Source organism: Rhizophagus irregularis, chromosome 15, assembly GCF_026210795.1.
Source record: "Rhizophagus irregularis chromosome 15, complete sequence".
Classification (NCBI taxonomy): Eukaryota; Fungi; Glomeromycota; class Glomeromycetes; order Glomerales; family Glomeraceae; genus Rhizophagus; species Rhizophagus irregularis.
The window spans coordinates 2,567,033-2,580,047 of record NC_089443.1 but is presented as its reverse complement, the minus strand read 5'-3'; the positions used below and the strand labels follow the sequence as shown (position 1 = coordinate 2,580,047).

The 13,015-nt window shown below is 35.2% G+C and overlaps 8 protein-coding genes across 8 annotated transcripts; 6 read left to right on the top strand and 2 right to left on the bottom strand.

The window, feature by feature from the left end:
* Positions 1-2,744: 2,744 nt before the first annotated feature.
* On the top strand, positions 2,745-3,257 carry OCT59_007282 (uncharacterized protein; the record flags this gene model as incomplete). Its single annotated transcript, XM_025324589.1, has 1 exon — positions 2,745-3,257. The coding sequence occupies one exon, from the start codon at positions 2,745-2,747 to the stop codon at positions 3,255-3,257; it is 513 nt and encodes a 170-aa protein (XP_025185308.1).
* A 1,831-nt stretch (positions 3,258-5,088) lies between these two features.
* On the top strand, positions 5,089-5,577 carry OCT59_007281 (uncharacterized protein; the record flags this gene model as incomplete). The annotated part of the gene is made up of 1 exon (XM_025329462.2): positions 5,089-5,577. The coding sequence occupies one exon, from the start codon at positions 5,089-5,091 to the stop codon at positions 5,575-5,577; it is 489 nt and encodes a 162-aa protein (XP_025185307.2).
* A 1,017-nt stretch (positions 5,578-6,594) lies between these two features.
* OCT59_007280 (uncharacterized protein) lies at positions 6,595-7,227 on the top strand (the record flags this gene model as incomplete). Its single annotated transcript, XM_066147639.1, has 1 exon — positions 6,595-7,227. The coding sequence occupies one exon, from the start codon at positions 6,595-6,597 to the stop codon at positions 7,225-7,227; it is 633 nt and encodes a 210-aa protein (XP_065998600.1).
* Positions 7,228-7,321: 94 nt separating this feature from the next.
* Positions 7,322-7,684, top strand: OCT59_007279 (uncharacterized protein; the record flags this gene model as incomplete). The annotated part of the gene is made up of 1 exon (XM_066147632.1): positions 7,322-7,684. One exon carries the CDS (start codon positions 7,322-7,324, stop codon positions 7,682-7,684), a length of 363 nt encoding a protein of 120 aa, XP_065998599.1.
* A 106-nt stretch (positions 7,685-7,790) lies between these two features.
* Positions 7,791-8,012, bottom strand: OCT59_007278 (uncharacterized protein; the record flags this gene model as incomplete). The annotated part of the gene is made up of 1 exon (XM_066147621.1): positions 7,791-8,012. The coding sequence occupies one exon, from the start codon at positions 8,010-8,012 to the stop codon at positions 7,791-7,793; it is 222 nt and encodes a 73-aa protein (XP_065998598.1).
* Positions 8,013-8,186: 174 nt separating this feature from the next.
* OCT59_007277 (uncharacterized protein) lies at positions 8,187-8,417 on the bottom strand (the record flags this gene model as incomplete). Its single annotated transcript, XM_066147614.1, has 1 exon — positions 8,187-8,417. One exon carries the CDS (start codon positions 8,415-8,417, stop codon positions 8,187-8,189), a length of 231 nt encoding a protein of 76 aa, XP_065998597.1.
* Positions 8,418-9,080: 663 nt separating this feature from the next.
* OCT59_007276 (uncharacterized protein) lies at positions 9,081-9,470 on the top strand (the record flags this gene model as incomplete). Its single annotated transcript, XM_025330078.2, has 1 exon — positions 9,081-9,470. One exon carries the CDS (start codon positions 9,081-9,083, stop codon positions 9,468-9,470), a length of 390 nt encoding a protein of 129 aa, XP_025185305.1.
* A 1,753-nt stretch (positions 9,471-11,223) lies between these two features.
* OCT59_007275 (uncharacterized protein) lies at positions 11,224-12,916 on the top strand (the record flags this gene model as incomplete). The annotated part of the gene is made up of 5 exons (XM_066147604.1): positions 11,224-11,356; positions 11,446-11,585; positions 12,108-12,483; positions 12,573-12,759; positions 12,856-12,916. The coding sequence occupies 5 exons, from the start codon at positions 11,224-11,226 to the stop codon at positions 12,914-12,916; spliced, it is 897 nt and encodes a 298-aa protein (XP_065998596.1).
* Positions 12,917-13,015: the final 99 nt, after the last annotated feature.

Sequence of the window (13,015 nt, the reverse complement as noted above, 5' to 3'; positions counted from 1 at the left end):
GTCCCAACCCCATACTTCTGCCTCATCCAATAATTTAGCGAATAAAATCTAGCCGAATGTTTGGGACAGCATTCTGTAATGGAAATGGTAGGTATGCCACAAACAAGGCAAGGTCTTTTTTCCATATTTTTTTCATGTAATATCCAGTGCTTCGTACAGTCAGTAGTACGAGTACAGATTCTCCCACAAATGGAACCATCTCTCTTAATATACGGGCAAGTAACTCGATTCATGTACAGTAAGTATTTTAGGATATAAAAGCCTTTTCACTTTTAATTTTATAATAAAATGTATATTTAAATTATTCGGTATTAAGATAAGTCATAAACGACTTTTCATACTAACGCTATGGACATATCAGGCCAATTAGCAAATAGAGTTCACGAAAAATATATAACCCCAAATCTAATTGTATGATAATTATAAATGGGCCAGTATATTGTAAATTATTATCTGATGGTTATATAGGACCCCGGAAAATACTTATATAGGTAAGGTCCCAAAAATATTTTTTATTAGTAGCTCTAAGCACAGGTTTTTACTATGATCGCTAAGCATTGTTGATATCTAACCTTAAAAATTATATAAAAATAAGCAAATCAATCTTCTAACCTAATTAAATTTTTATTATAACACATATAATTTATAAAATATATTTATTAATTAATATATTTTATTAAATCCAATTTTAAATATGTTGTGAAGCTATAAAACTAAACATAATATACAAGTAGATTAATAATATTCAATTAATAAAGTTAATAAACAGTAAGAGAAAAATTCGAAATTAATACTATTACAAAAAATGTAAATTTCTCCATAAGTATTATACTTACACCCATAAAAATTAATATATAGGTAGTTTCGACCTTGCTGAACAATTTTCAATTAATTTAGAAAGTCGATTTCATTTGACCAAAGGGGTGTAATTACGCTCTGAAGTTGTAAACGGAGAAATGAAAAATTCGGAAGTTAGTACCGTTATGAAAAATGCACTTTTCTCCATAAGTATTATACCCACACTCATAAAAATTAATATATAAGTAGTTTCGACCTTGCTGAACAACTTTCAATTAATTTAGAAAGTCGATTTCATTTGACTGAAGTGGTGTAATTACGCTCTGAAGTTATAAACGAAAAAGTGAAAAATTTAAAAGTTATTACCGTTAAAAAAAATATGCTTTTCTATATAAATATCATACTTAGCCTTATGAAAATTAAAATACAAGTAGATTTAACTTGCTGAATAACCTTACTTAAGCATAAAAGATAATTTGGTATAACCAAAGTGGTAAGTAGTGAAATTATATTTTAAAGTAAAACATATTTACAGTAATTTTATTTAACAAAATAAACATGTATAATATAGTAATTTTATATTAAAAATAATACACTGAGTTTAATAAAAATCAAAAAGATACTATTGAAAGATAATTAATAAAACATTGAAAAAAAAAACTGAAATTCCATCAAAAAAAATTTTTGTTTATGTATTTATATAAAATCGTGAAATGTAGTACAAAATTAACACTTACCGTTAGTGAAAATAAATAAAAATTAATTATAAATTCAATATATAATAATTTAAAAAGTTCTATAATTATGAAAAATAAGCAACTAGAAACTCTTAGTATTTTAAAATAATACCAAAAATATGCAATTTAATTATCTTACATAGTATAAAATTTTCTTAAAATTAAGCATTATAAAATTCTTACATCATAAAATTTTTCTATGTTGGCTAAGCACCTTGGTACCTTACATATATAAGCATTTTCCGGGGTCCTGGTTATATACATTGGAAAGAAGAAAGGCTTTTGATCCCACCTTTACATGAATTGCAAATATTAAGAAGTTACTTTTCTTTCATCTCCTATCGTATTTAGGATATCGTATCAGAAAGAAGTTTACTAGCAATAGTTAACGAAAAATAAGTCTATTGCAAATCTTGCTCAAAGCTAATTGGCACAATCTCACCTTATACCAACTATTAAAATTATGCCGGAAGCATGAAGAAACGAAAGCTTAGAGGAATAACGTACTCATGAAATTCCTCCATCACCTGAATTTAGCTCCTTCAAAGTATAGGCCAAGTGCTTTATATGATGCATTCACCAAGACAAATGTTTTAGGACCGGAATATATATTAGCTCTAGCGCGTGCACTTTACTAAAATGTGAATCGATACAGACAATTCGTTCATAGCCTTGGAATGGGGATTCCATGACTATGTATTTTTTTTCGCATATCCTATCTACCCACAATTTTCAAATCAATGTAAAACATACCCTGGCCAGAGTGGGTTGGCTTATAGAGATTCTGCAATAAGTTATAATATTCTTTTCCCTTTCCCTAACCCTCCGATAGTTTTCACCGACTATGAGATAGTGAAATGTCGGAATATTTTTTCGAATTGAACTTTTTCAGATATAGAATAACCTAACGGTTACGTATAATCTAGTAGTTACTTCACAAGCTATATTCACACAGCTAAGGTTGCTTGCCGAAACCTAGGGGTTTAGGCAAAATGGCGTTTCGCCAAAAAGCGAAATTCTGCTGAAACTATATTAAAGTTATATTAAAAAACTGGCGAAACTTTGGAGAAAGGTGAAACTGCCGAAACTTATTATAAATGCTAAAACTGCTGAAACTCTGCCGAAACTATAATAAATCTATGGTAAAATTTTGACGAAACTAATCGTAGGATTTTGAAGAGGTTTAGACAAGCAACCTTACACACAGCCATGTCCGCAATTGTAACAACGTACGTTGCAGAGCACAAACTCAATAAAGATATGAGTAATGAAGAACTTAGCCAGCACGCCTCAGCATTACTCGAGCTTTTGATGGATAAACTGAAAAGAGACAAGGGCCATCAGCGCTTCCAAAAAGGGTATAATTTTAGTAAAGAGCAGGCATTTGTATTAATCCCCGATCAGAGAATTTGCCGAAGTAGAAGTCGGGTAATTCCCAAAGAAGGAGGGGAAGAAGCAGGGGAAGTTAATATATGCCAAGTGTCTAATCTTATTCCAGGGGAGACGGTTGAGATGATAGCTCAACGTATTATGCGGGATAGCCTTGGTGAAAAAGAAGTAAAAGCTATAGCTAAGGCTTTAACGTCTCCTAACCCTGTCACCGCCACATCCTGTCTCAGTAGACTTCGAAGAGAGTTGCAGAAACTCAATGCCCCAGAAAAAATAATCTCTGCTACATATGATGAAAAAACAACCTGCGCATCTAATAAGATTCAAAAGTAGCATAGAGTTAGAGCTCCGCACGGGTCGGGTCAGGTCGGGTAATTTGTCTGACCCGAACCGAAAAATTTTTATCAGGTCGGGTCGGGTTAACCTGCTCTGACCCGATCTGACCCGTCTGACCTGAAAGTATTCAGGTCATTTTTCTATAAAATAATATGAAAAAACGCCGTTTTGGCGATTTTTTTCATAAAAGAAGTGGGAAAAAATGCCGTTTCGGCATTTTTCCATTAAATAATATGAAAAAACGCCGCTTTGGCGATTTTTTTCATAAAAGAAGTGAGAAAAAAATGCCGTTTTAGCATTTTTACATAAAATAACATGAAAAAACGTCATTTTGGCGATTTTTTTCATAAAAGAAATGAAAAAAAATGCCAAAACGGCATTTTTCCATAAGATAAATGAAAAAATGCCGCTTTAGTGACGTTTTTATAAAAGAAGTGAAAAAAAATGCCGTTTCGGCATTTTTCCATTAAATAATATGAAAAAACGCCGCTTTGGCAATTTTTTTCATAAAAGAAGTGGAAAAAATGCCATTTCGGCATTTTCCATTAAATAATATGAAAAAACGCCGCTTTGGCAATTTTTTTCATAAAAGAAGTGGAAAAAAATGCCGTTTCGGCATTTTTCCATTAAATAATATGAAAAAACGCCGTTTTGGCGATTTTTTCATAAAAGAAATGGGAAAAAATGCCGTTTCGGCATTTTTCCATAAAATAATATGAAAAAAGCCGCTTTGGCGATTTTTTTCATAAAAATAAAGAAAAAAAATGCCAAAACGGCATTTTTCCATAAAATAATATGAAAAAACGCCGTTTTGGCGATTTTTTTTCATAAAAGAAGTGAAAAAATGCCAAAACGGCATTTTTTCGTAAAATAAAATGAAAAACGCCATTTTGGCGTATTTGTTTATAAAAAGCAATGCCGAAACGGCGTTTTTTTCATAAGGTAACATGAAAAAACGCCGTTTCGAGATAAACATTTTTTTTGAGCTAAAGTATTCGGGTTAACAGGTCAATCGGGTCGGGTCAAACCTGTAACCTGACCTGATACCGGGTCACGAATTTGATAACCTGATCTGAATATTTCGGGTCAACCCGACGGGTCCCCGGGAATTGCCACTTACATGCGGAGGCTACGTAGAGTGTAACGTGAAAATGAAGGGATCGATTTTCCAGACCATTTCTCGTTAGAATCAGTTAAGGAGAGACTCGATTTGTATGACGTATCTAAGACACCCACTGTGCAAGTCCTAGCCGATGTAATGATCATGTTTTGCATTCGTCCCGCTGAAATTAAAGACTTGCGCATTTCTAATGGAAGTGTAACAGGATATTCAAAAAACTGAGATCAGCAGGATAATCCTTGGGTATTTAAATCATTAGAAAGGGATGAAGAGCGGGCTAAACTTCTCCTTACTTGGATTCAGGATGCAATTTCTTCTGGACAGTTGAGAGATCCAGGAGTGCCAAAAGTTAAATGGTTTAATACATTTCTGAAAAAAGATAGATTGCTTCCTGAAACTGGTAAACCACTACTCCCTAGCTATTTGCGCAAATTGGGGCAGTATTTGCGATCATGTCGAATGGTGCAAAGAATTTATCAGATGCTATGACTATTGCCAGTAAAGCCCTTCGACATTCACCAGACAACCATGCTTCTCCAGCGCAAAACTATACTATAGTAAATTTCCGATTGAGGGAACAGCCTTATGATCAGGCAATGGCATTCGAACTCTTCGATGAAAACTAATCACATACATGGACTAGATATCATTTATTAATTTTATTTTTTCGCTTGAAGCAAGATATATCATATATAAAATATCGCAAAAATGGTAACCGATCAAAATCATTTATCTGATAGTGCACCCATTGAGCAGGAAGTGTCCAGATATAAGAAAATTGCTAAGCGGATTGCATATATGGATAGTGCGCTTTCTGAAAAGATGGGGGCACTGGATGAAAAAATGGATAACTATTATTCCGAGTATAAAAAGTCAGTAAAAAGGCTAGATAGAGACGTGGGATCTCTAGAGAGTAGATTAGACATTCTGGACGAATGTGTGGATAGGGAAACTGTGGTCGATTTAATTTATAAAATAGTTCCCTCGCTGATTAGTAGAAGAGGCCTAAAGGGGAATAGGAATTTCTCCTATACGATTGAGACAGATAAGTCCGAAGAATCAGATTCGGGTGAGATAGTTGAGGAGTCCCATGGGTACCAGGTAAGAGAAAAAAAAGCTGTCCCTCATGCTTTAGCGCCTTTGGCTAAGCAACGAAGAAGAGTGCGACCAAGAAAAGTTAAGCGGTTTGTAGTTTGAAGTGGGCCAAGCCAGGTGCTTTGCTATTTTTCGATCAGAGATATTAAGTTTAATATATAAATAATCAAAATGGAAAGTGACCAACCGGTTGGAGGTGTTCAAAAAACAAGGCATTCAGGGTAAAGCATCTGACGGCCTTAACCAATATTCTGTCCAAGTCTACTTCACCTGAGACTAGTCCGTCTTAATTAAACTCATCCGAGTCTGGCTCATCATCCGAAACTAATTCATCCGAATCTAGTTCGTCATTTGGTAGTTCGTCTGAATCTAGTTCCTCATCCGAGACTAGCTCATCTGAATCCGGTTCATCTGATTCTGATATTGATGAAATAGTAAAGATGATTAAGCATCAAAGGATTCGGAAACAGATCAGAAAGCGTCAAAGGGGAGTTTTAAAAGAAGAATGCATATCATCCATTCGGAAGATTTTTTCTGATCGAAAGCTATTCTAACTATATAAATAAAACAATGCATACAGACAATTTACTTGATCTTCTTCTGCCGGAGATAATATCATTTATTCTAAAGTATCTTCCAGAACAGGAACTAAAGAATTCTCGCAGTATAAATAATATATGGGAAAGAGAGGTTAATCTTGAATGGTCCAAAAGAATGAATTTTTTATTTGGGAGAATAGTTCAAGGCAATTATACAGTATAGGAATTTTATTCGAAACTGAAAGAGTGTAATTTAAGCAATGACTATCCAGAATGGCTTCTTAAAAATCTATTCTTCAGAGGATTATCACCTGAAGATATATTAAAAGTTCGTTTGGATGGGTTACAAGCACTTGCGTTAGATGACATAGTGGAAAGGCTTAGTCCGGAGCAGTAATTTACCAGCGAACTAGGCTCGGCTAATTTTATTTTTTGTTTAAAGATACAGCATATAAAACAGAATATTTATGGTGCATTCAATCATCTTTTATTTACCAGAAGTATTAGAACATATTTTACATTTCTTATTGATAGATAAATCCATCTACCCCGCTCTATTTGTTTCCCGATTGTGGTACAGATGTGGTGCCCTATTCTGTGGAAACGTATCGAATTGAGAGGGAAAGACTTATATCCTGAACAATCTCTTCCAAATGATTATAAAAATTACTGTGCAAAGGATCACCCTCGATTAAATAAATTCATAAGGATAGAACGTGCAAAGGATCTCTCTCAATTGAAAAAATTTATAAAGTTAGTACGTAGGAAGCAAACGCCAGTTTATTGCTCAAATGTAACTCATCTTGAAATATCATACTACCATTCACTTTCAGATAAAAAAATCATAAGCATTGTATATTCATGCCCAAATATAACCCACTTGAGTTTCATAAATAGCATAGCATTTAGTAATAGAGCATTAGAACTGATAGCGAGTTCATACCCGAATCTGAAGTATCTCAATCTATGCATTGATCGACCAGGTGGCTTTAGGAGCTTTTGTACTCGAGAAGTAGATGGCAGTGGTCTATGGAGAATCGTGAAGTCATGCCATAGATTAGAATATCTAAATATCTCTAATCGTAGAGAATATTCTGAAACATCAATTTGTAATGTTATTCGTTCTTACCCAAGGCTCCAGCAACTCGACCTTAGCTTTTGTCAAATTACCGATATAACTATCAAAGAAATTGCGGTTCATGTCTTAATTTAAAGTACCTCAATTTCGGGGCGTAATAATATTAGCAAAGAGGTTTACGTATCAGCTGGTTTCCTCGCTTATTCCAAATATCCATGTTGAGAATTTCATGCCGATTCAGGTACCTTCCCTAGATGTGATCTGTGAACTCGCAAAGAGTCTGGGGATACCACATGGTGCACCAAGAGATGTTGCATCCTTAGATAATTTTATCATCGACGAATTATCAAGGAGATTGAGTGAACGTTATATTCTAGCTAGACCATCACTCCGGAGTGGTGGTCGGTTATATAACACCCGGCATAGTTTTGATAATATTCTGAATCCGGGTCTATCTCAGTTATACCAGCAACTTAATTCCAATATATCTATGACTGTGGACTCTGGTGCCGATCACTCCACTATAGCTATAACCAGACAAGCGCCAAGGAATTATTCGGTAGCATTACTCGACGATCAAGCAGAATGGTGAAACTCTACTGATCTTACTAATTTGGAGCGGTGATGCTTGACTCGGAGAAGAATTTGCTGGGCCATGCACAGTGCCTTCGGTCAGATTGTGTGACAAAAAATATAGATTAGCTAACCTGTTCTAGACATGGGCATTGACCGGCATTAGATGGATTTTTGACGAATATTTCGTGCAATTGTTGAGGAGAGAGCTTCGGAAATAATGGAAGCCCCTCTCCAGTAAACATAATTTTCTTTACATCCATTTCACCATATTTTGGAAATATCACACCTGGATCATCCTCTAAGGGACCATGAAACTCCTTAAGCTTCCGGAGACATGCTCTCATATTTTCATCAACTTCTTCCGCTCTTTCGATTAGAATAGTCAACAATGTCGAGCTTTATCCTGAATTGCTATTATATCCTCTTCCAAACACATAAACAAATTAAATATTTCACCAAATGGAATATCTGTAGAAGCTTTATTGCTTCAGAGTGCCTCTTCTAGAATGGGATTACCATCAATGTTGAGTTTCTCCTGAATCGGTATTAAATCCCCTACCAATTCTAACAACAGCTCGTAAGAATCGGCAAGTGTTTTCCCCACTGAGCTCGGAATCTGGAGGCACTACTAATTCATTTGCATTGCCAGGGTCAATACCGAGTTTCTCCTGAATAGCTATTATATCCTTCTTCTTATATAAAAACAGTCCATAAAACTGAGCAAGCATTTCGGGATTATTATTTGCCATGATTACTATAATAAAGTAATATATTTAATGCAGAAAATTTAGCGAAGCGCCTTAAGGGCCGAGTCCGGAATACTGATCATCAACCCGATCACCAGCTCGGAAGATTTTGCTAAGCCATAGATTTCTGTGCAATGATGTAATGGCCGATCACACGGTCAGTCTGTGAAACATTATTTTTTTGCATATATATTCAAAAAAGAAAACATACTAACCAGTACCTATATTTTTTCCCCAAACAAATGTGAGAAAATGTGAAGGGAGGTCTACATGCAACACAGGACCAACTCTAAAAGTAAATAGTGACGATAAAAGCATACATGTAAAGGTCAAGGGACACGCAATTCCGTATCGCTGTATGAAATCCAGCCAAGGCTCTTCCTGCATCTACATGCGAAAAGGCATTGCGTCTGCCATACGCGTCGATGTGTTCTCTTACATCATACGACAATGCTAATCACTATTCTTATCTCCTTAACTCGCTTCGCTCTTTTTCCAGCAAGATATAAAGCATGTAAGGGCATGTGGAAGTTCATAACATCCCTGCGAAAAAAATTTCCTAGAAACATAACGCAAAATAAGTATGTATATGCCAGAAAGGCGCAGTCACTTTGCGACCCCGTTATGTATGCGCGGCTCACTATTTGCAGATATTTGGAAAACAAGATGACTACCGGCAACATTAATAATATTTTAAGCCTTAATTGCATTATTCCTGGTGATGAATTCGAAGATATTTTCACGTTGGAGATATCTGAAGATAAGCTGGTCAACCAGCTCAAACCAATGATCAGAAAGTGGTGGCCAAACCGATTCCAACATATCGATCCAAGTAAACTTATTCTCTACAAAGTAATTGATGCGAATATTGCTTTAGGTTTTTCCGAAATCTTAAAAAAGAAGAAGGAGGAGGGTGATAAGAATTATGGGCAACGCTTGCCTCCATTGAAAAACATCCGTATGCATTTTAGTAATGATCAAGAAACAAATTCCATTAGCTCTAAGCCAAATAAAGGTAGTGTCAGCATCGTTGTATGCCCTCCTGAGGATAGATAGGAATTTTCTTATTCACAGTATCATGTAGCGATATAGTCGTGCGAAGCGCCTTAACGGCCAATTTTATGTATTGTAGGCCATGGGTTCCGGCAACGTTTTTATTTCATAAATAAAGTATTATTATTTTATCGGTACATGAGAAATGGGTCACGTGTAATGATATGGGATGTTCGATTTGCGAACCCGATCACTATGTATATCGGACTATAAATCTAACATTTTTATCTGAACCAATCTAGCCTATATAAAAACGTCAGGTGATAAGTGAGAAGAGTCTAACCACCCTAGCGTCGCCTAGAAAAAATGGTAGCCGGATAGGTTTTCCGGATTACACGTGATTCGGAAACTGATTTCTGGGTTAGCTTGTTAATTTTTATTATAACGTAGTAAAAAAAACTTCGATAAATAACTGAATAAATTAATATAGTAAATATTTAAGTATTTTAAGAAAATTGCTGAAATTTTATTTATTGCTATGATATTATTTATTTTATTTATTCCCAATACATTGTAATTTTGTTAAAGTTTTTCCATGTTTTTGGCATTGTTCAACAGTTTTCTAGTGCTTTAATATCTATTTAATTTGCTGTTTGTTATTTTATTTGATCAGAAATTTCTATCCTCTTCCTCAAGTGTTTATAATGAGAAACTTTTTCTATAGTAACACGTATTTCAAATTATTTCATGATTACATTGTTTCATATTATTACCAATATTACCAATGAAATAAGTAATAAAAGTAAAAAAATGTATTAACGCAAGGGTATTTTTGCCATAAAATTGTCATTTTATTAACGATTTTGCCACGTTTTTTAATTATTCACCTTTTCCAACAATCTGAAATTTTGCAAACATTTTTTAACCATAGATGTTGTTTTGGTTTGTTATATGATTCTTTTAACAATTCTTTAGCCTAAAAAAATTATTTTGACATTAGTAAAGATTAAAAATGCATCTGTATATGAAATTTATACATAGTATTAACATGCATGCCTTGATCGTGGATGTAACATTTTATGAGAATATTTTTAAACTTTAATTAAGTCCAGTTTTGATAAGATTTCTATATTTATTGTTCCTTCACAATGGTACCGTTATAAATAGGTAGATGTGTCTCTTTGTTTATCTAATATAGGATGCTTTACTTGCCGTTTTCCAAGTTCAATTCGACAATTGCAATAATATAATATATGAAGAGAGTCTTTTTTTTGATTTTTATTCCGATAAACCCATGAATAGCCATCACCTTCCGAAGTAAGTATTATTACAGAAAGATATTGATGAAAAGGTAAAAAGGTAAAAATTGATTTATAATCAATTAATGTAACCGGAAATCAGTTTCCCCGAATCACGTGTAGCCAGCAAACCTATCCGGCTACCATTTTTTTCTGAGTGATGATTGCGTAGTGAAGAGTCTTCGCAGTTAGCGAGCGCAGTGATTAGGCGAATGTTGCACCTATGATGCAATGTGGCTGATCATACGGCAGGCTTGTGAAATAGAATAATTTCTCACATATACCCTGCCTCAGTATTTTTTCGCAAATTAAATTCTTTTTACTCTTATCCTCACATACGCCAGTTTGCACCAATAATATTCCAAAGGAAATACGACCGCGAGTGCTTTTGCCGTAGATATTAATAGGGAAAAGTTGGTTAGCCACCTCAAGGACGCTATAAAGGCGAAAAAACAAAATGACTTCGCTGGCATTGACGCGGCATTGGTACTTAGCCGATAAGGTATCGATCCCTGGCGATGCAGGATGATCAATTAAGAAATCTAATACTCCAGGACAGTGACGAGCTGTTGGCAATAAGAAAGATTTCGAAATATTTCCCGAAATTTCCACCTTTCCCGGAACATATCCATGTTATTGTAAAATTGCCACGTAAGTGTCTGGTATAGCTCATGCAAAGCGCCTTAACGGCTAATTTTTTGTCATTTGCCCTAGTAATAATAACACATATTCGTTTCCAGTTCTCAGCTTGGAAGAGGCGTTGTCGTGTATTCCACCACCCATAACATATTCTCCGAACTGTACTAAATCGAAGACCACTACAAAGGTTAATGGTGACCCGCCAACAAGAGTACAACTCTGGGGAGACTTTTTTGAGCTAGTAAATCAATTCTGCTTCGACCAACAACCGATATTCGAGAGGCCACAATTTAACTAAGATATAGAGATAGTCAATGAAAAGGATGTTCACGTTGCTATATCTATCAACATTTGTTCACGTTAAATAAGCTTATGATCAGATTATAATTTTTCAAAACGTCCACCTACTTCTCCCTGTATACCGGATTTCACCTGTCATCTCGTGGGTCATGATCTGCGCATCGAGTAAAAAGAAAGCACGTTTTAAGAAGACGCGCGAACAGACATTTTCCGAGTTTTATAATACGAGTAAAGGGCAAGGATGTAATTCAATAAATCTATAATTATATGGGAGGAAACGAACTTAGATATGGTATTCTTACCACCTATGATAATCACTGGTTTCTATGCCGAGAACACACGAAGCTCTGAATCTCAAAAACCCTTTCACTGGAATCCGAATCTCCACCCGTACTCAAGGCATATGCTTATCTAACTCAACAGGCGAAAGAAAATCCCAACTCTCCTAAACCTCGCAACTTAGTGCCGACTCAAGGGGACGAATGATTCACATACTCTTCGGTCACACTCAAAGTCATCGTCCAACTCCTCATTAAATCAACAACAATCTTCCAGCACCTTTGCGAATCAACAATCATCTTCTAACACTTCTGTTAAGCAGAACAATTATAGCTTCTCAGACTTTAAGTTCAAGAGCATATTAGGTGAAAGACGAAGTGGGAAAACCCTTCTATGCGAATTTTGTGGAGATATGATTGCTCTGAAGAGTGCAGACTTATCGAAGACCCCTTCGTATGTCCTGGAAGAAATGCAGAAAGAAGTTGAGATTTGTAAAGACCTCGCTGATATTCAAGACAAATATATCTCCAAGTTGGTCTGTTATGGATATTATGGAGGAGGTATGAGCTTCGTTATCGGCATGACTATTGTTGGCACTTCGTTGAGCGACCAAAAAATAAAGAAACAGTAAAAGACAAGGGCTATTAAGGGATTAGAAGCGATCCACGGCATGGCATCCACAATGATATTCGGGAGGAAAACATCTTAATTAACGATGACGGTGGCGTCTATCTGATTGACTTCGGTATGGCAAGTCAGGAGGACACAAAAAAGAAGAGAAAGCTTTTCGAGGAGGAACAGCTCAAATACTCTAACTTGCTAGATAGATATAATATGTAAGAATTTATTATTTCGCAAATTCCTATTTCTTGCAATCTTGCGAAGCGCCTTAACGGCTAATTTCTTATAATTAATAATCATGTATTTTACAGACATTTCGTAAAGAAGGAGGGGCGAATTTCCAAATCACGTAAATGTCAGGTGGTTAGTTAGACTGTAGGGATATACATTAGACATTTAGTATAAAAGCGTCATGTATCACGGGCAATGTCCCGAACATTTGTATTTATTTTAATAAAATATTTTTTTCTT